Source organism: Centruroides vittatus, unplaced genomic scaffold, assembly GCF_030686945.1.
Source record: "Centruroides vittatus isolate TY-2023 unplaced genomic scaffold, ASM3068694v2 contig_2787, whole genome shotgun sequence".
Taxonomy (NCBI): Eukaryota; Metazoa; Arthropoda; class Arachnida; order Scorpiones; family Buthidae; genus Centruroides; species Centruroides vittatus.
In genome coordinates this window covers 23,217-45,078 of record NW_027121767.1, presented here as the reverse complement: position 1 = coordinate 45,078, position 21,862 = coordinate 23,217, and the positions used below count along the sequence as shown (strand labels likewise).

Genomic DNA, 21,862 nt, shown 5'->3' with positions numbered 1-21,862 from the left:
CGCCCGATAATCGGCACGATTTTCAGTCGGACTGTGTCGTGCTGAATCGAACGTTTTTGATACTAAATTTACTTCTAAAGTATAATTTTCATGTTTTTATATTCTTCAATATATTTATTTTGTTTGTACAAAATAAAGAAATAATTTTTAACGATACGATAGCCTCGATTATTATTATAAAAATTTTCGTTAGGCTTAAAATCGACGAAAATTCAACGCGAAGCGACATGCAACGGAGAAAAATTCAACAGGAAGCGACACGCAACGGAGAAAAATTTGAACATCGGACAGGTTAATATATTTATTCGTACATAATGGGTAATCGGAACAAATCCCTAATCTGAACAACCCCAGTCCCCAATTGATGCCGATTTCCGACTCTCTACTGTATTGATTTCTTGATCACCTTTTATATTCTTATTCATTAATGTGATATTACATACTAAAGAGAAATTATAATATTAAATCAGAAATCGCGTGTAAATAAATAAAGGATATTAGTATTCCTTACAAATTAATCTTTATTTTCTTTTCAAATATGTAAATAAAAGTAAAAAAGCTAAAAAATATAAAAAGAATGAAAAAAGAATTATTTTCCGAAAGTCGGGAAATAAAATTGGAAATTCATTTCCTTTGAAGTGTAATAAATCTGCGAGTGTAGAGCTACGAGAAGAACTCGAACCAATTATGAATTTGGGCACTAATTGTCGTCAAAAGCCACATCAATATATGAATAAAATCAGAAAAACAAATAAAAACGCTGTCAAATTTAGAAAAGTAAACTAAAGAAAGGTAATTCAGTTTATCAGTTTCTTATCAGTCTTTTACATAAAAGACTAAATTTTAGTGTTTTTCTACTTTGAGGTCTTGAATAAATGGTTCTTCTTCCTTCCTCTATCTTTCCAAACTGAAGGGATTTTTATCTAAAGGGATTCACAAGTTTGTTCAAATAACCAATCAGTTGATTCGCTAAAATCATATTCATTAAAAAGTTTTTTTTATACTTATCTTATCTTCATCTATCTTTGTAAGAACACGCCTAAACAATAAATACATATTTAAAAATAACAAAAACTAACTTTACTCTAAAACATTATGTCTTCCATATGTCTTCCATAAATGATACACGGTACACTTTCTGCATTTAGCTTATAGAAGAGTTAGAGGGATCATCTCGTTATGCAGATTGCAGTTAATATAAGTATTAAAACAAATTGACAAAATACTTGTTTTATAAAATTATTATTACAATACTGTACAGTAGAACCTCGCTTAACAAGCAAAATAATTGTGAAAATGAATCGCTTAACGAGCGAACGTTTCACATAACGAGTGGCCAGGAGAGGGGAAGTCCCGGATTGTGCGCTCCATCAGTCCGTGTTTAGCACTTGTTCAGCTAGCATCTTAGTGTCGCTTGTTATCACACATTTTCCCAAACTTGTATTTACACATATTACAGATATTGGCCTATACTGTATAACAGCCGGGAAAGTAATAATGACGACGATTCTGATTATTTTTAAAAAAATACAAAATAAAACGATTTTTAAAAATTAATTAAACATTAAAATTTGACACACCTACTGAATATATAAGTTTACATTTATTGACTTGTTTGATGATGGCATTGGTGTTTGGTAAGCATATATGAATAAAAATAGTATAAACATCAACAACCATAGCCCGTTATATAATAAACACGCCAAATTCTTGGGCTACGTAAAGGCTATAATTACATATTAGAAATTAATTCATTTGACTAGAGAAAGGCAGTTATGCTTCCATCTCGTATTAAATTTAATGACCGATTCCAAATTAAATTCTAAAAATGTCTAAATTAAAAATTAATTATTCATAATTACTAAATTTAATACGAGATGGAAACATAACTGCCTACCTCTAGTCAAATTAATTCATTAATGTTTATTGTATTGTTTTCTTTGAATAAACGTTATACATAAAATATTTGAGTATTTTTTTGGCGTAAAACGCATTATCGTATTTTATATTAATTTATATGGAAAAAATTGTTTCGCTTAACGAGTGTTTCGCATTAGGAGTAAGATTCTGGAACGAATTATACTCGTTAAGCGAGGTTCCACTGTAAATAAATCAATTATCAAGAGAGGCACAAGTGCACGTGTAATACAGATATATTAAAATTCAGTCCAATATTTAAACGTTAAAGATTGGAACAAGCATCATTGCAGAGTGATAAAACATTTTATTGTGTAATTACGTTCTTGTAAGATAATATTAATTATATTTAATGATATAATTTTATTGATATAAATAAATGAAACGAGTACTTAGATAAAAAAAACTTTTACATAATTTTTAAATTTCAAAATAAAGCAAGTCCTGTTAACACACGAAAATTTCGGGCAGCCTTCAATTTAAAAGACAAATACGGAAATTAATACAAAATTAAATAGATCAAGGAAATTGGGTCAAGTGCTATATAGAAAATAGAAGAAAAAAGTTAAAAAAAAGAAAGGGAAATTCCTTAAAATATTTAAATTAAACTATTCTTAAATAAAGCAATGTTTATATATATAAAACTTGTTGAGATTATTAAAGAATAAATAAAATGTTTATTGCTTCTCTTGTATTGTTTATAGAAATTAAAAGATAGCAAATTAGCACAGTTTTAGAACTCCAAACGAAAAGCTGTCATCATAACACTCGTTCTATTGTAAAGGATTTGCTAAGTAATTATTGAAATTTTTAGCTTTAACCTTTTAAAAAAAATTATTAGTTGCGTGTCAAAGATAAATCAATTTACATAACGACTAACTTAAAAGTAGGTTGCTAATGTTGCATCAATATGAGAGAGTGGGCATCAGAGAGTGGGCGAAATTGCTTTCCACATCAATTTTAGATCTATATAAATTCCGATAATTTTATATGTAGTCAATCGTAAACTACGAAGGAAAATGAAGTTTCTACTCATTGTATTAGCTCTTTTTGTATTAGCAAAAGAGGGAAGAAGTCTGGATGCCTTCGACATTCTGGATAAGTATTGTGGTAAGCTTTCTTTAAAGTAATTATATATTTAAATTAAATATGTAATTACAGTATTTTAAGCTTTTATAAATAAATAACTTGTAAATTATGAGTATTATTAGCATATACATGTTTAAAGTCATAATTAAAATTCCCAATAATTTGAATATTTTCGTGTATAGCTACAAAAGACCAAAACGATTTAAAAAAGTGTATGACAGAAAATGGAAAGTCAAAGGTAAAAACTGGAATAAAATGTAAAAAATCAGATATTTTTATGATTAAAAAATTGAAAATAATTAAATTATTTATACTTTTAGCTATTTACTTATTTCGAAAGCTGCGCCAGACCTCTTCGAAGACACATGAGAAATAGTAAAGAAACATCAAAATTTATCTGCAAAGAAGTAAACGAAAAGGTATTTTAATATTGTTATTTATATTTTTGTGTTTATCTGTCTCTACTAATTACAATTAATCTATATATCTTAGGAGGATTTCTTAATTCGATGCTGTCTAGCATACAAATTGAAAAAGGACAGAGATTCTTCTCTTCCTAGAATCTTTCAGGTATGTAATCATAAATGCAATTTTTCTCTGTTTTCGAATAATCAAATTTATAATTGTAAATTTATTTCAGTCGTGTGTGAATAGAGGAGTTCAATCTGAAGTCACGTCTCAACCTATAATGCAGCAACAGGGTTATATACCGTATGGGCAACAACTCGGTTATTTGTCGTCAGCTCAACAAGGATCTGTATATCAACCGAATGCACAGATTGGAAGCGCCGATGATGGTCAGTTTTTAAATTATCTTTTTAAATGTCATAAAATTTTTGATAAATCTTTCTTATGGTGATTTCCTTTTTTACAGATATTCCATATTTAGGATTGTATTAAGAAAGCTGATTAAAAAAACTTAATTTATTTAAATTATTTTTATTTTCACAATATTGTAAATTATCTTTACAACGAGCCTTAATAAAGTTTCTTAAAATTTCATGCAAATTTTCATTTTTAATTTATAATTTTTTCACCAACTTTAATATTTATATAAAAAATTTAATTTTTTTTTATTTTAAAAGATATTTGTTTAAGTTATCTAATTAAAAATTCACATATTTTATGTTAAATTTGACATTAACACAGAGAAAACAGAGGGCTCATTTCAATTAGGGAATGAAGCGAACAATCGTGCAAGTAGGGATATATTGTACAGTACTTTGTATGTTCATTAAACAGCAACAATGGCGCATACAGGAATAGAAATCATTAATAGAATATATTTTTAAAAATGTCGTTTGGATACAATTAAACCTGTTCCACTCTAGAAATAAGTGTCCGGTTATGAATTTATCGATTAATATTGTCAATTATTTATAACATTCGTATAAATCTAAATATATTTCATTATCTTCATTTATATTATCAGATTGAATAGAACTCGGGTCCTGCCGATTTCTATCCATTGAATCGAACAGATCGAAGTACTATAGAACCTGTTGGGTTCGATCCCAACATGTCCTACAGTAAGTGAAAGAATGATATGATGGAGAGCGGTCCAATCGAGATCCTTCACCCCAACGTTAAATTGTTTGACAAAGAAATAATATAAAGCTTTATAACTCACAAAAAATCAATATTTTAGCATAAATGGGTTAACAAACGAAATTTGACACGATAGGTTGTTTGTAAGATGCATTGATGCTGTCAAATTTTGGTGGTTAAAGGTCGAGAGGACAGAGGAGGGTCATGTGTCATATATCGAGTTGCGTCGGATTTAATGAAGATTTTACTCGCTATTAGCATTTATTAAAATTCATTCCTGCTCACATAATTAATGCGTAATATAAAAAGTTTTTCGTAACAAAATCTCATAACGGATGACATCACAAACAATTTTATTTGTTATAAATGTTACTTTTATAATAAAATCTCATAACAGCCGGGAAAGTTATGTAGCTTGTTGCTAGATTTTTTAATAATATTATTATTATCGTTTCAATAACAGCAAGATTGTACAAATAAATGATAATACACACTGTCCCTCTACACATTATGTAAATATTAGTTTTATTTATATAATTAATTTATTTAAATTTTAAATAAGCAATGAATAGGTTACACGTTTAAGAATTGTTCCTATGGGAGTATAACACTGAGAATACATAAAGAAAATTAATAATTGATGTAACTCAATTGAAATTTTTCGATTAAAAATTTAGTAATCAAACAATTATTTCAATATTTTTTTTACTCTGATTATTAAACCGACAATACGTATCGAAGACAATAAAGATGATTTCATGTGTTGTAAGAACTATGTAACAATCATTTCATACATTATACAGTTAGAAAAATAAACAATGATTACAGCTTATTGTTTTTATTTATACAAAAATGGTTTACAAAAGATAATGATATTTAATATCTTTAGGCTTCCAGATCATAGGGGCCACAAGCCAATTTAGTTGATCAAAATTATGAGACTCTCTTCATTGTACAAAAAAAAAAAAAAAAAAAATTCGTACAACTTGAAATCACAATTTTGTGTTTTCCAATCAATGTGTCTCCCAACTATAACGTGAAATTGCACTGAGTGCAATTTCAAATTATTCGTGTGCATGATGGTGACCAACTGTGCAGGAGAACCTTCGCTTTCCAGACAAACTTGTAAAAAAATCAGATTCGCAGCACAATTGGGCAGTAGCATTTGAACTGGCTTTCACTCATGTATGACATGTTGAAGACTATATACATCAAGACAGCTATAAAGCAGTTCTCTATAAAAAATTTCGCAAATATTTGTGTTGATTAATTGAACTCGTAATGTATCATTTCTGGCTGTATGATTTCTCAAACGAGTATCATTTATATGTTAAAATTTTTGTCTTTCGAGGTTCGTGTTATGTTGTTTAAGTGTATTAAGTTGATTAATATTTGCTGTACAGCACGTTTTCTAATGTTTAAACACTGATTTTTGTTGGTGAAACCAAAAAATATATGCCTAATTTTATTGATATTTACAGGTTGAGTCCCATAGCACTACTAGCCCATTGCAATCCCAAGGCTGTTAAGACGGCTGTCTCTTAGTACAATAAAGCGGAAAGAATTTTATAAAAAGAAATTAATAAAAGATAGTCAACTTCAAAATTTTGTTTCTCATTCTGCACAATGCAGCAGTCAATAATTGAAATGATAGCGATGGAAGATTATACACCTTCCGAAACTCGCAGAAATTCACAATACAATGAAATATTGTCAAATCTTATGGACACTGGAGATGTATTCTTATATTAATGTCAAAAATAACTATTTTTCTGATGAGGCAAGACCGACTGTATTATGGAAACAGCTAAATCGCTTAAAAAACCTGCGGTTATAGGATAAGAAACATAATTATTTCAATTCGACAACTTAAAAAATATATGAAAATCGATTTCGGGTTTTGAAAATGATAGCAGATTTAATATAAAATCAAATTGTTTTAATTAACAAGTTAATTAACTTTTTTGTTTTAAATCTGGAAAAAGTCCAGCAACGAGTTGCTTTACTTTCCCCGACAACATTTAATATTTTGGTGGCGCCATCTGATATCATATTTTATTTTAAAAGCTTTTTATGTTTTTAACTATTATGAAATGGCAAAATTAGAATTAGAAAATTTTGGTCTGCAGTGATTTGTTTTCCTGACTTTTACCGATTTAAGAATTCTCCACAGCCCATCGTTATAGTAGCTATATTCCACGCAGGGAAAACAGCCTCCAATTTTAAAGAAGTTTGGTATTTTAAAATCTCCGAATTTCAAGATTTTACTGTATTTCATTAATTTTAACTATAAAATGACTCTCACTCGTCGAGTTAAGACAATTTTATTACGACTTCGTACATGTACAAATATAAATAAACTAGCAGGTAGGCCCAGCGTTGCTTGGGCAAAAGTAACGATAGCGAAGATTAAGATTATTACGTTATAGTCAACCTTACCCGTTTTCACAGAATGCAAGAATTGGGTTTCCCTGTTTCCAGACTAATTAGAGAATTTTTAGATGGGTCTAAAAAATATGTTCGATTTCTCGCAAAAACGAAAAAAAAAACTGCATCTGCGTCTTGCACGTCGCTTTCTCTTAACACTTCCATTGTTGACACGTCCATTGTTAATTAACACTTCCATTGTTGATGGAAGTGTTAAGCCTTAATCCTGTCCCTCTCCCCCGTGGGGAGGAATTTCGAAAAATCCCTTCTTAGTGTGCATTCTGGTGACGTACCCTAACTGTGTACCAAATTTCAACTTTCAACTCCTAACCATTTGGGCTCTGCGCTGATTATTGTTATTATTATCAACTCGTCTTTATTATATATATAGATAAATAGATGACAACAGTTGACACACTCATTTTCAATACAGTCCTATGCATGGGATATTCACAAATTGGTGCTTCTAGAAAACTTTACTGGCTACGAACTTCTACAATTCCAAAGTTATGTCGGATCTGTAAACAAGAAATCATAATACAGTAAAACAGCCATTAAGCAAAACTGCGTTATGCAACGGGTACTGTAAACTTGTAACTCACAAAAATTAAAATATGCGATTCAATTTCGTCAATAAAAAATTACACTAATAAAGATTACCAACTCAAAAAATCAGGAGAGTCAAGTCAATTACAATAAACGATATTTACAGATTAATGCTTTTTCTATGGGAAAAACCTTCTCTAAGAATACTCGAAAAACTGAGATAGAAGTGATCAGGATTTAGCGTTAGAATCTGATTTAATTCTTCTATTAACCTTGGGATCAGGATTTTGAAAATTGATTTCGATAACTTTCTACGAGTTTTTAAAGTTGTAGAAAATAAATAGATTTTATTTTAAAAATTCTGAACAAAACGATTAATAAAAGAATTAAATCAAATCTTTACGTTTTATCTATCGATACTTCCATTTTGGATAATTTTTCAGAAGAATTTTCCCGTAGAAAAACAAATTTTTAATCGCACTAAAAACTTGTTTTTAGTGCGATCGCATGCATAGATAAAAAATTTACAGCAGATTTTCTTGACATAAATACGAGAAATGAAATATGTAATCTTGTAAAAATATTTTAAAAATTATACTCAACTCAAAAATTATGTGTGACATTTTGTGTAGAAGAGTGTAAACACACTTCGTTCTTAGGCCTATCACTGACACTTCTGAATTTCATTAGACCGTCAAATATTGAATGTAGAGAACTGGCCACCTGAAAATAACAAATATTTAAAATTTTCATACAACGCATTGTACATATATTTTTTAATATTTCTACTTACTTTAATTGGAAAGTTTTTATTGACGTAGAAAAATTCACCTACGGTAATTCTCAATGATATCTTCCCGAATCTTTTCATGAAATTTAAAATCTATTGTACGAAAATTCTCAGTGTAATCGGAGTTAACGATGTGAATACAAAAAAGAAAAAACATTTAAATATTCTTACTTTCAACTTATTTTGTAGATTAATATTTGTGCTTGAAAACCGTCTTATTTCTTGAAATGAATCATGCATCTGTTTTGAAAAATTTAGAAAAGATATTATTGTACTGTGTTTAACTACATATTATACAATACTATTTAAAATCTTACCGTTACTGTAAATGAAGAGAAGAGAAAACTCATTACAATGCACGTAACCGCAGAAAAGATTGACAAAAACAGAATGACAAGCTTGTTTGTTAAACTCATATCAATAAAAAGCAATTGATCGCAACAAAGACATGTCACAAATAATACGAAAAAGTATAAAATTACAATAATATCTTCAAAGATGTTGTTGAGATGCTCAATGTATGCCCATAAATCCGAATGTTGATCAATTAATGATTCTATTTGTCGTTCAATGTTAAAATTTTCAATTTTTAACAAAGACAAATTTTCGGATAATCGCAAAAATCCTCTTTTTACAATTATTATAACAAAGAGAGCAATAAAGCAAAAATGGAAATTTATTGCACTTAAGTAAATGACATAAATGCAAAGCCACACAGAGCAGAGAACCATTTCGTATGTCAACTGATGTTTTTGGTCTAATCGATAACAAAGGACCGCGTTGATTATTTGATAACATATTATATAAATGATTGAAAAAGATAAGGCGAAATGCCAAAGTTTCATTATAATATTTTGTAATTTTTCCACTTCTAAATGATCAGATATTTTAAATTTAATCAACGAAGGATACTTTTTTCGTTTTACGATACTGAAAACATATGCTCCATTAAATGTTATTAACGTGAAAATTATTTCAATGAAAATTGAATGATACCCCAAAATTTTAGACGAATGTAAATATGGAAAGAATCCGTTAGATCCCAGAATCAAGTGGAAAAATGGAGTGCAAAATATATCCACAGAAAAAATTCGATACAATTGAAATAAAAATGTTTGAGTGATTTACTCGGAAAAATAAATGAAGATTGATACATGCAATGACAAGGCCTAAATGGTTCGAAACCGAAAACTAAAGCAGTGTTCAAACAAGGACTGAGAAAGCATTTCAGGCAAAATTCATTTGACGAGGAATAATCCATGTCCACCTTTAAAATATTTTAAATAGAATAATTTTAGTAAACTGAATTATTATAATTATATAAATCGTATTTTTTGATAAATTAAAAATTTCAATCTACTTAAAAAACTAATTACCACACCTATGGACACAAAGAATAAACAACAAATATATTATTACATACCGAATTAATGACTGTTATGGTAGAACTACGTAGTTGAAAGCTTTTATTTCCGGATGTGATGTTAGATAATACTATACGCTAGTCTTGGGTTTTGTCGATTTATTTAACCGATAAAGCGATTATCCATCAAATATTAAAGTACGTCAGAAATAATTTTCCAATATTTGAAATGACATTGATGTTTGAAATTATAAGGGATCTTTAAAAGCGGAACTGTATGATACCAGAAATAAGAGTAATCTTAAGAAAAGCATTTGAAGAAGCTTTGAATCTATCGACTTCAGTGTTTTACATATGCTTTACCTATATTCCTTTCTACGATTACAGCGAGGGGAGACGATGCACGTAGTAATTCTTGTATGAGATGATAAAGCAACGTGTAAACAAGATATTAAAAGGCATCTGAAATAAATTTATATTTGAAAGACGATTTAATCTGAAGTGAACAGTGTTCAAAATTAGGCGGGACAGTCCCAAACTTTAATAAACAATCCCGATTTTCAAACTGTTTGCACAATGTCCGTCTTTTGAACTGTTCCATAAAATCAAAAATAACCAATTTTCGTCGTAGAAATCGCAAGAGAAATGTGAATTGTTTATTGTTACACCGGAAAAATTGTAGTATCCAATTGTGTGAATCATTTATAAAAGAGAGTTGGTGTTTACTAATTATCTTAATTAAAAGAATTGACGGTTAAAACAAACAAAGCTACATTAGATGTCATAGCTATTTATTGTCGCGGCTGCTTAGATCATTTTGGGCGCGTCATCTGGAAAAGTCGCTTTAACACAACTGGAAAGAGTGCCAATGACGTAGTCCTTTTCAAATAAAACGGGTAATGTCATTGGTTTGCTTCTCCAGTTGTATTAAAGCTGCTTTGCCAGGCAACGCACTCTTTGTAAACATTAGTATATGGATAAGTAAAAAGTTCATTGGCTGTTCGTAGCAATTGTCATGAATAGAGCCGAATGTTTTCTCCAGTTTTTTGGCCTAAAATCGCCAATTTTTTGCCTTAAATTCGCCAAAAAAATTGTCAGTTATTTATGTCAAAAACGAGTTAAAACAAATTACACTTAGATATTTTAAATAATCTTCGCTTAAACTATGACGTCGATCGTTCATTATCGATGAATATACTGAGAACGAACGTTCAACGTCGACTGCAACTAAAGGAGCATATTCGCTATTAACTTTATCACTTAAATTCATATCAAAAGACGTAAATTTGATAAGATCAGGATTGCTTGACAAAACTTTTCCCAATTTTTGAGAAAATATAGAATAACAATAAACAATTTCTTTTGCATTTTCAATTAGTTCGGCTTGTTTAGTTACACTGAGTTCTTGTTTTTCCAGTGAAATTATATTTGATAGCTTGACGAGATTAAGGAGATTAAATAATTCTTTTTTGAGGTTAACTTTTTCTCTTGCAATAGTTTCACGAAAACATTTTTAGCATTTGAATGAGATTTTGTTTATAGTTTATAGTTCAAAATGAAGCGCTGAACAGTATCAAAATTATCGACATACTCGTAGTACTTTGCAGCGTTTAACCAAGACCCCCAGCGAGTGACAATTGGTTCTGGAGGAAGTTTACTAACTCCAGTTGCATCCTTAAAATCATTTTGTCTTTCTCTTGACTTCATAAAAAACTTTTCATTTCTGGTATAAGCGAATTTGTTAATTCGTACTCATTCTGAATCCTAAATGCAACGTTATGTAAGGCGTGAGCGTGACACGTGACGTGATGTACATTTGGAAAAATCAATGAATTTTTCTTAATCTCACTTACTGCCTTCATCATGTATTTTGCTCGATCTGTCACTATTAACTTCAGTTTCGAATATTTTAAATCATTTGGCCACAATTTTCTAGACACGTTGAGTATACATTTGTGGGTAGCCGCCCGGAGGTAGAACGAAGTCGTACCCCTTTTTGTCCGCAACAGGTCGGTGAGACCTGCCCTCTTGTCTATGGCTGGTTTACGTTCTATGATCCCGAGGAGTCGGGATTCTTTTTGTCAGGTCGAGTGGAGGAGGAGAGAGGGGTCGTCGGTAAGGCGTAGGCGATGAACGAGTAAATAACACCATTTAACGATGAACCAAAGATTTATTAGATAACAAACAGCTTATTACAATATCTAACATCGAGAATCTATCGACTGAGTTCTCTAGCTTTCTAATACACGTAGGAGGACCGAGAGAAAGTTTACATTGATAGTTATCATACCTCTGATGATTCCATGGAGTTCGATTTCGTCCCTGTTTAAGTAATTCGCACTAAGTTATAAAAATCGCGACTGAGAGACGAATCGTTGTTCGTTATATGATGCTCGGAGATGCGGCTTTCGGTAGATTCCCCTGGAAGTTTCTGGATGTCGTTGGGCTGGTGGTTGATGAGAGACTCCCCTGAAGAGGGGGAAGAAACGGGCTTTTATTGATTTATCCTGGGAATCTACGTCACGTGATTAATTGTTTTTGGAGGTAAAGGTTATTGTAGCAGGTGTGGAGGTTAAAGGTGTTCCCGGGACCAAAATAAAGTGACAAAATCGGACGTTAATTGTAAACTTATCTTCTAATTTTAGCTTTAAGATGTTTGGGACAAGAGAATGTTGACATTTTTTAGAGGAGGGTTGTATATTTTCCCAGCGAAGTTGTTTTTTTTTTCCTCGAATTCTTTACATAATAGAAGGGAAAATAATTAAAAATTTTATCTATAAAAACTCCGGATCTCTCACATTCTTGTATTATAATGTTGTCAACTGTTGAGTGAAATGTCACATCAATTAAATTAAATGGCGAGAAAGCAAAATTTCTCGCCAGTCAATTTTCCTACAAGCACGTTGACCACTTTACGTTGCACTTTGTCACTAGTTTCGTCAACAATGAGAATAGACATCATGTCCATTAATTTCGTCCTTAATTTTTTCTGTTACAGAGTTGAAGATAGTTTTTCGATGTGCCCGCAGTGCTACAAAAATAAATAACGCAATGAGACTTCAAATAAAATCATATTTCTGCTAAATTATGAGCACAATCGCAAACAGCAGCATCAATTTCAATAAAATAAACCTTTCATTAAAAAAACTAATTACAATAAAAAAATACCTGGAACACTTTTGATCGGCTTCATATACTTCTCGAGAAACAATCTCATGTTTTCGTTATTTAGTTTTTCAAGCGGAATATCTGCACTGGTGAATGCTTCAACCATTTCTTTATCAAAATCGCTTCCATTTTCAAACAACAGGGTTTGTGACTGTAGCGTGTTATGTTTCTTGTGTTTTGCACTGTTAAAATGTTCCGAAAGTCGTTTCTTAATTGTATCACGTTCGTAGATGACGTGTGTAGAGCACTTAACACAGAAAATTGTTTTTTGGTACGGCGAAATATATTGCCACATAATTCCTTAATCACGGAATCAACTTTAAACTCGACTGTTTTCTAGACATTTTTGCACGAAGCACAAGAAACTGACGATTTCGCCACCTATCTCCAAATTTGCCAGTTAGGGTGAAAATCGCCGATTTTCGCCAAAAATCTTTGTCATATTGAGACCAGATTTTTAAATTAGTACTAATTGAAAGATGCTCATTCCAGGCGAATATAGCTGAGAAATTCGCCAAAAGCGAAAATTTTCGGCTCTAGTCATGAATGACGTCGGAATGATAGAAACGGAGGCTAAGGAAAAAGACAGGCCAGGGTGTGTTGTTTATCACATGACCAAATTATTGCTAGATGCCACCATGTTTGAATTGTGTTTTATTGAAACAGAAAGACGTCTTACAAATATTTTAAAATTTTACAAACGTAAAAACTGGAGTTTCAATATCGGATGACTTAAACGACTGATAATTTCTTAATGTGTATTTTATTCAAATTACTATAAATATTTGGTACAATTATACCTCGGAATGAGTCGGTCGACTTAACCAGAGCTGTAGCTATACTCACAGAAGTAAAAAAGTCAAAGAAGCATTCCCCTACATGTGACCCTTCGCGAGATATCTCGCGAAGGGTCGCTTGTACGAGTACGTTTTCATTAACTGTTTGCTTGTACAAAGGATCAACAATTCTGGAGTGTGGCAAATCCCTTATTTAGAGTTATCATCTTACCAAATATGAGAAAATTTTTGATTAAAAAAATGTGCTGAAATTTTATTCAAAATTTCATTAGCACTGAGCTAATAGGTTCTGTTTTATATGTAACAGAGGAAAGTATGGCGATCGATCAAAAAATGATCCCCAAGATCAATATTATATTTTTGGACTGAGGGCACATTGAAACGTCGAAAATTACAAAAAAAATCGGGGGTTTTTTTCTGTGCGATGAGGGTGGATTTTGTTCACTCTCTTTGAAGCTTAATATCTCCAGTGCTTTTTGCCGAATATTTCTGAAGTTTTGCAGGAAAGTTTGTTTATTAGGAGGATTGATGCTATTAAATTTTGGTGGTTATAAGTCGACTTGGCTCACCAGTGGCTAATCAGTCTTCATACACTGAACTCTGAGAGTGGTCGTGGGTTTGAGCCTCGCTCGGACGGCTGGCCACGTGGAGTCTTCCGGGTTTCTCCAAATCTGTAATGCCTAAATAGGGGCCGTTTTTCTTAAAAGACCTCCCAAAAGGCAGCCCCTAGGCAGATTGCCCGTGTTGCGTTGCCATAATTTAAACAAACAGATTAAAGGTCGATGCGGTTGGGAGATAAAGAGGGTCGTTTGTCATATGTCGAGAAGGCTCGGACTTAAGAAATAAATTTTCCTTCTTATTAGCATTTACAATTTTTTTTTTCGTAGGAATGGGTTTTATAAAAAAACTACCATCGAAATTACCTTCATAATTAAACTTTTTGCCATTATATAATAATTAAAAATATAAAAAGTTTTCAAAATAAAATATGATAACAGATGGCAACTCGCGCAGTTCTAACCGTTGACGGGAAAGTTGAGCAATCCTCCTAAGATATATTTTTAATTATAATTGGAAATTACATTTTATATCATCCTATGTATATGACAATTAAAATACATTTTCGTTTGCTTCTTTGCAGATAAATTTGGACATTTCTTTGCTATTGCTAACGTGTCTTCGTCATGGTCTGGTACAACTTTCAATGACTGAATAACTATACAGTACTTATAAATAATTTAATTGTTTCCAATTTGTGAATAATATGTAAAGAAATATCTATTTCTTTCGAATTTCATTTCAACGTTTACCTTTGACTTTCAAACAGTAATTATTCATTTATTTTACATGCTGTAACACTTATAAATATTAGCAAATTACACGTTTGATTTAAATATTGGAAAAATATGCTAAATATGAGTTTTCAGTGTTATATGATTTTTAAAAAGTGTAAAAATTTAACTTACCACAGTATTTATCGTCGAATGCATCCAGACCATCAATGTCGAATGCATCCAGACCATCAACAATCGTAAATTGAGAGAGAAAATGAACTTTCTACTCATTGTATTGGCTCTTTTTGTATTAGCAAAGGAGGGAAGAAGTCTGGATGCATTCGATATTGTCGATAAATATTGCGGCAAGTTCAATTTTTAAACTTTTTAAAAATCATATAACACTGAAAACTCATATTTAGCATATTTTTCCAATATTTAAATCAAACGTGTAATTTGCTAATATTTATAAGTGTTACAGCATGTAAAATAAACGAATAATTACAGTTTATTAATTAGAATATATATATAGTTTCATAATCGATGTGGGAACAGCTTCGTCTACAGTTTCATGTTATTTATAATTATGCAACGGTAGTACCCTATTTTCATATTAGTCATTGTAAAAGTTAATTAATTTAAAGCATTAAATATATAACATTCATTTTTTAAATAAAAATAATGTATTTCATAATTTCGTTTTCATTTCTCACTTGTCAGAGAAATCTTTCATGCAATGACAAAATTCCAGTAACTTTCTCTGCAAAAAGTTTAAAACTGCGTGTTGAGCCATCTGTTATGATACTGAATTTAAAAAAAAAAAACATTTATATTATTAATTATTATAAAATGGCAAAAAATTTAACGTTAAAGATAGAAATGAGAAAAAAATATATATATATGCTAATAACGAGTAAAATTTTCATTAAGTCCAACCCAACTGGAGATATGACACATGACCATTTTCTATCTCCCCATCTCCTTGACTTTTACTCAACAAAATTTAATAGCATCAATTCCCTAATTACACAAATCATCCTGCAAAATTTCAGAAATTTTCGACAAAAGATACACGAGTTATTAAGCTTCAAGTTGGATGGATAAAATAGTGCCTCCCATATACATACACTAACATCCATACATACAGAAAGACTGCCAAATTTTTTCTGTTTTTTGATGTTTCAAAGTCCCTTCTGTTCGAAAATGTAAAAATCTTGGTGATTTTTTGACCGATCGCAGTACTTTCCCTCTGTTATATATAAGTTCCGGAAAAGTAATAACGCGCTTTAATGCAAATAGAGAAAGAGATGTAATATATATATATCTTCAATCATTGTTATTGAGAAAATATTGCAGGTAAGTATATTAAAAATTTGCTTTGTTTTAATCGAATTTAATATATTTAAAAGACTTGTGACACGATGTCTCCGTAAAAAAGGTAATATTTTTAATTTATAGATCGATAAAATGGAAAATTGTGACAATTATAAACATTCCTCTGTTTGCGTTTTGTTAATCTCGATAATACAGCTAGATAGACGAAATTCGAGACCAGAAATGAAAAGCTTAGGGGCAGGAGGCCCCGATTAATTGTATATAAACCTCTGATGTTAACTAGAAGTTACGTTATTACAATTTAAAAATTTTTCCCTGTAAGGAGTTAGATAGGTGACGGCACGACTCTGTTGCTAATAGGAAAAGTATTATGAACAGGGGCAAGACAGTATTTGAGGTGGAGAGCATATATTTTGAATTAAATAAATTTTGAAAAATATAAATAAAAATTGCAGCTCAAAATTGTGACGATGTCGGAATAAATAATTGCTTGTTATTTATACATCCACAAACATTTATCACGAAGTATGTAAAAAATTGCAAAAAGTAAATAATTTCTCGATTTATTATTGTCTTGTCAAATTTTCTTAAATTGTTTTATAAGCTTCTGATAACATTTTCTATAAAAAGTAACATCAGAAATAAAGTTTGTTAAATGCTCAGATAATTCTTTCATTTTTCACGAATCATGACAAATTAATTTACAAATGACACTTAGATTTTTGTGGCCCAAAGCTATAACATACAACAGACAATTACTCGCTACCAAATAATGTTTTACATAAAAATGTCAGGCTCTCAGCCATAGACTCAGAGCCTCACATTTTAATTTAAACCCCAAACCTTATCAAGTTTTACTGCATTTTAGTTTAATTGCTAAATATTTAAATTTGTGTGAAAATTTATCCAGCAATCGTTAAACGTGTAAAATATTCATCGCTTATTTAAAATTGAAATAGATTAATTTTATATATAAAACTTTAATTTTTAGGTAATGTATAGAGCAACGTTTATATCATCGTTTATTTATGATGTCGCTGCTATTGAAACCATAATTTAAAAAAACATCTTCGAACCCACACACATAATCATTAGTTTTAAACATTTAAAAATATATTTGATGGAATTTCCCTTTCACTTTTTAAACTCTGTACGCAACGTTATAAAATATATTTTACCTTATTGTGTATTGCACTTGATCTCATTTCCTTGACTTATAATTGATTTTATACAAATTATTAATTGAATAATTAATTATACAATTTATTTAATGTGCCGTTTTTAGGGACAAAGCAGATGATGTCGAAAAATATTATTATTTCTGATAAATTGTTTAGATTGTGATAAAACGAAACTATTTATTATATTGTATTATTTTTCTATGCGATCGTTTGCAATGAACTGTGTCAGTTGTTTCTCAATAGAGACAAAATCAAATTTCATGTCCTAGTAGTAAATTTTATGAACTATTTTTAATTAGTGAAATTTATCGTTTTTATTAATTTAAAAACCAAACTTTACGAATTATTTACCTAAAATAATTAAGTTTTACAATAATTTTTACAAACACAAAAATAGATTATTACTGTTACATCAATATCGGTGTCTTCAAGGGTTGAGATTGCAATTGTAGGCGAAATTCCTTCCCACGCAATTTTAGATTTATATAAATTACGATAATTTCATCCGCTATCAATCGTCAACTATCGTAAACTGCAAAAGAAAATGAAGTTTCTTTCGTTATATTGGCTCTTTTTATATTAGCAAAAGAGGGAAGAAGTCTGGATGCATTCGACATTGTCGGTAAATATTGTGGTAAGTTTAATTTTTACACTGTTTAAAATCCTAAAATGTTCAAAAGTTTAATAAATTTTATTTTACGTGATTTTTTAAAAATTTAAATATTTTATGCACATATTTCTAATGTATAGAAATCATAAATTCGTAGAGTAATACGATGTGTAAACAATTAACATTTTAAAATATTTTGAATACTTTTCGTGTAGCTACAAAAGACCGCAACGCTATAAAAAAGTGTATGGCAGAAAGTGGAAAATCAAAGGTAAAACCTATTGGAAAAATTATAAAATTAATAGAAATTTGCACGAGACCAATCGATCTAAAATAATTCATTTACACTTTCAGCTCTTCAGTCATTTTGAAAGTTGTGCCAAACCTCTGCGAAGACACGTTAGCAATAGCAAAGAAACGTCCAAATTTATCTGCAAAGAAAGAAACGAAAAGGTGTCTTAATTATCATACAACATCATAATTTATACTTTTTAATCACAATTAACATATATATTTTAGGAGGATTTCTGACTGCTTGGCCTACGAACTGAGAAAGGACGGAGATACTTCGCTTCCTCGAATCTTCGAGATATTTAATCGTAAATCTGTATTTTCTGCTCTTACGATCAGAGAAATTAATTATTTTCAAAAAATTATTACAGTCGTGTGTGAATACGGTTCAATGTGAAGTCACATATCAACCTATAATACAGCAACAGGATTATATACCTAATGGGCAACAACTCAGTTATTTGTCATCAGTTCAACAAGAATCTGTTTTTTGTAAATTAAAGACACAGTCGATTCAAAGGACCACTATTTATTATGTGCTTTTAGATTAAAACATTTGGACGACGTGACCTTCCTTTTTAGGCTACTCGCCTCCACTAGTTAAAAAACACAAAATTTATCCAATTAAAAATATAAAATTTTCTAAAAAACTGGATAAGGTTGGTCTTACGACGTCTTCTAATAGTGTTCTATCCTGTTCCGAGTGGAACAGGATGGAACACTATTAAAAAAAAATAATAATAATAATTTAGCCATCCGACGAAAGAAACAGAAACTTTTTGCGATAATTCGTCACCAGAAAAAATCCCGAAATCTACATTTACCAGCGCATTCTTCTGTGTATAAAAATCGGCCGAAATCTCCGAGTGGAACAGGATGGAACACTATTAGAAGACGTCGTAAAACCAACCTTATCCAGTTTTTTAAAAAATTTTATAGTTTTAATTGGATAAATTTTGTGTTTTTTAACTAGTGGAGGCCAAGTAGCCTAAAAAGAAAGGTCAGGTCGTCCAAATGTTTTAATCTGAAAGCACATAATAAATAGTGGTCCTTTGAATCGACTGTGTCTTTAATTTAGAAAAAATAATTTGGCCATCCGACGAAAGAAACAAAAGGATCTGTATCTCAACCGAATGCACAGGTTGGAAGTGTTGATGATGGTCAGTTTTTTACATTCATTATTTAAAATGTAATAGAAGTTTTGATACATCGTGCTTATGGGATTTTTATTTTACAGATATTCCATATTTAGGACTGTACTAAGAAAGCTGACGAAGAACTTATTTATTTAAATTAATTTTATTTTTATGATATTGTAAATTATTTTACTACAATTTTCAATAAAGATTCTCAGAATTTCCTGCAAATTTATTATTTCTTTTATAACTTTATTCCGAATTTTAATATTTTTGAATTCTTATCTCGCATTTTTAGATATAAATTTTTTAAAATTAACTAAATTGAAATGTGTTTTAGAAGCACCATATTTATACAAGGCAGGTTCAATATAATACAGAGAAATGCCATTAAAAGTAGGGAGAGTGAGCAATAGCACAGTAATTTCGATACGCGAAAGTTCCAATAACAATTAATCGGTCTCCTTCAGAAAATCGAATCAATGAACTCACTCAGCAATATGTAAATCAGAAAAAACCGAACATCTTATGTTGTTGAGAAAAAATTTAATAAATAACGTTGCAAACGTTTTCAGCCAAACCTGTTGGCCATCATCAGGCTAAACATATTCGAATGCAAACAAAATGGAACAAAAATTTAAATACAAATAAAATACCGGATGAAATATACATATAATAAAAAATAATAATAAATAACAAAGAAATATAAAAATATGTATAGGTTAAAGAAATAAATATTAAGCCATTACATAATAATAAATTACATGAAATTCTAATAAATGCAAAATATGCATTTATTAATAAATTATATAAAATTCTAACAAATGCAAGATATGCAATGATAACAAAATCAAAGCATTAAATTAACAGCTTTCAAATCTTTTAATTAAATACTTCCAGGCTGAGGACAACCCTTCAGCATCCCTGGCATTAATGCAGGTATTATGCAATCTGCTCTTAAATATTTCAATTTTCTCGGCGCTAAACGCTAAAGTCGGGGAATGTACAGGTTTAATAATGCCTGCTTCGCCCCATTTGACTATCGAGCCTTCAATCTGCGCCATCTGAGATAGAACTGTGGCGTTAGATCTTTTGCTGATGTTGTACCTGTGTTCCCTTAATCTAATCCCTAGGTTTCTATTAGTGACCCCAATGTAGTTTTTATAAATGCCTAGTTCTTGGTTTTCATAAGGAATTTTGTACACTCCAGCCATTCTTTCTTTATCAATGTTGTCTTTGTCGTTTCTTAATAACTTGTACAGGTTGGAAGCCCTCTTGAGAATTAATTTTGAATTTTTGCGGGCTGCGATTTCCTTCGTGATAGCTTCTTTCTTTCTGTCATACGAGAACTTTGTGAATTTGCCGAAGTTATTAAGTTATTAAAAAACGACAAAGACAACATTGATAAAGAAAGAATGGCTGGAGTGTACAAAATTCCTTATGAAAACCAAGAACTAGGCATTTATAAAAACTACATTGGGGTCACTAATAGAAACCTAGGGATTAGATTAAGGGAACACAGGTAAAACATCAGCAAAAGATCTAACGCCACAGTTCTATCTCAGATGGCGCAGGTTAGAAAGCTCGATAGTCAAATGGGGCGGAGCAGGCATTATTAAACCTGTACATTCCCCGACTTTAGCGTTTAGCGCCGAGAAAATTGAAATATTTAAGAGCAGATTGCATAATACCTGCATTAATGCCAGGGATGCTGAAAGGTTGCCCTCAGCCTGGAAGTATTTAATTAAAAGATTTGAGACCTCTTAATTTAATGCTTTGATTTTGTTATCATTGCATATCTTGCATTTATTAAAATTTTATATAATTTATTAATAAATGCATATTTTGCATTTATTAGAATTTCACGTAATTTATTATTATGTAATGGCTTAATATTTATTTATTTAACCTATACATATTTTTATATTTCTTTGTTATTTATTATTATTTTTTATTATATGTATATTTCATCCGGTATTTTATTTGTATTTAAATTTTTGTTCCATTTTGTTTGCATTCGAATATGTTTAGCCTGATGATGGCCAACAGGTTTGGCTGAAAACGTTTGCAACGTTATTTATTAAATTTTTTCTCAGCAACATAAAGTGTTTGGTTTTTTCTGGAATCAAATCATTTTATTTATTTTGGAGAAAAAGCCGATCAATCATCAAGATTTTCATTAGTAATTTTCCAATCTTTTCATTTCTGTGAATGTTTAATAATGTATAAAATGAATTAATGAAATGTTTAATAGTTCATGTAATGGCGAAAAGACAATAAGCATAATAAATTTCCGTTGGCTGTTTAATAATGTACGAAATGAATTAATAAAATGTTTAATAGTTCATGTAATGAAGACAAAACAATGAGCATAATAAATTTTTGTTTGC

The 21,862-nt window shown here is 30.3% G+C and overlaps 1 protein-coding gene across 2 annotated transcripts; it reads left to right on the top strand.

Moving 5' to 3' along the window:
• The first annotated feature begins 3,190 nt into the window (after positions 1–3,190).
• On the top strand, positions 3,191–19,607 carry LOC136972092 (uncharacterized). 2 transcript variants are annotated; one of them, XM_067266649.1, is made up of 5 exons: positions 3,191–3,244; positions 3,327–3,425; positions 3,499–3,576; positions 3,647–3,803; positions 19,574–19,607. In XM_067266649.1, the coding sequence occupies exons 1-5, from the start codon at positions 3,221–3,223 to the stop codon at positions 19,597–19,599; spliced, it is 384 nt and encodes a 127-aa protein (XP_067122750.1). In that variant the 5' UTR covers positions 3,191–3,220; the 3' UTR covers positions 19,600–19,607. The 2 variants fall into 2 exon arrangements, with proteins under 2 accessions (XP_067122750.1, XP_067122751.1); XM_067266650.1 differs by lacking the exon at positions 19,574–19,607 and adding an exon at positions 3,881–3,973.
• Positions 19,608–21,862: the final 2,255 nt, after the last annotated feature.

Excerpts from the sequence above, each read along its gene's own strand:
- LOC136972092 (XM_067266649.1), top strand. The coding sequence starts at position 3,221 with ATGACAGAAAATGGAAAGTCAAAG. Across the intron at positions 3,426-3,498 it reads GCAAAGAAGTAAACGAAAAG|GAGGATTTCTTAATTCGATG; the intron begins GTATTTTAATAT and ends TATATATCTTAG. Across the intron at positions 3,804-19,573 it reads GATTGGAAGCGCCGATGATG|ATATTCCATATTTAGGACTG; the intron begins GTCAGTTTTTAA and ends TTTATTTTACAG.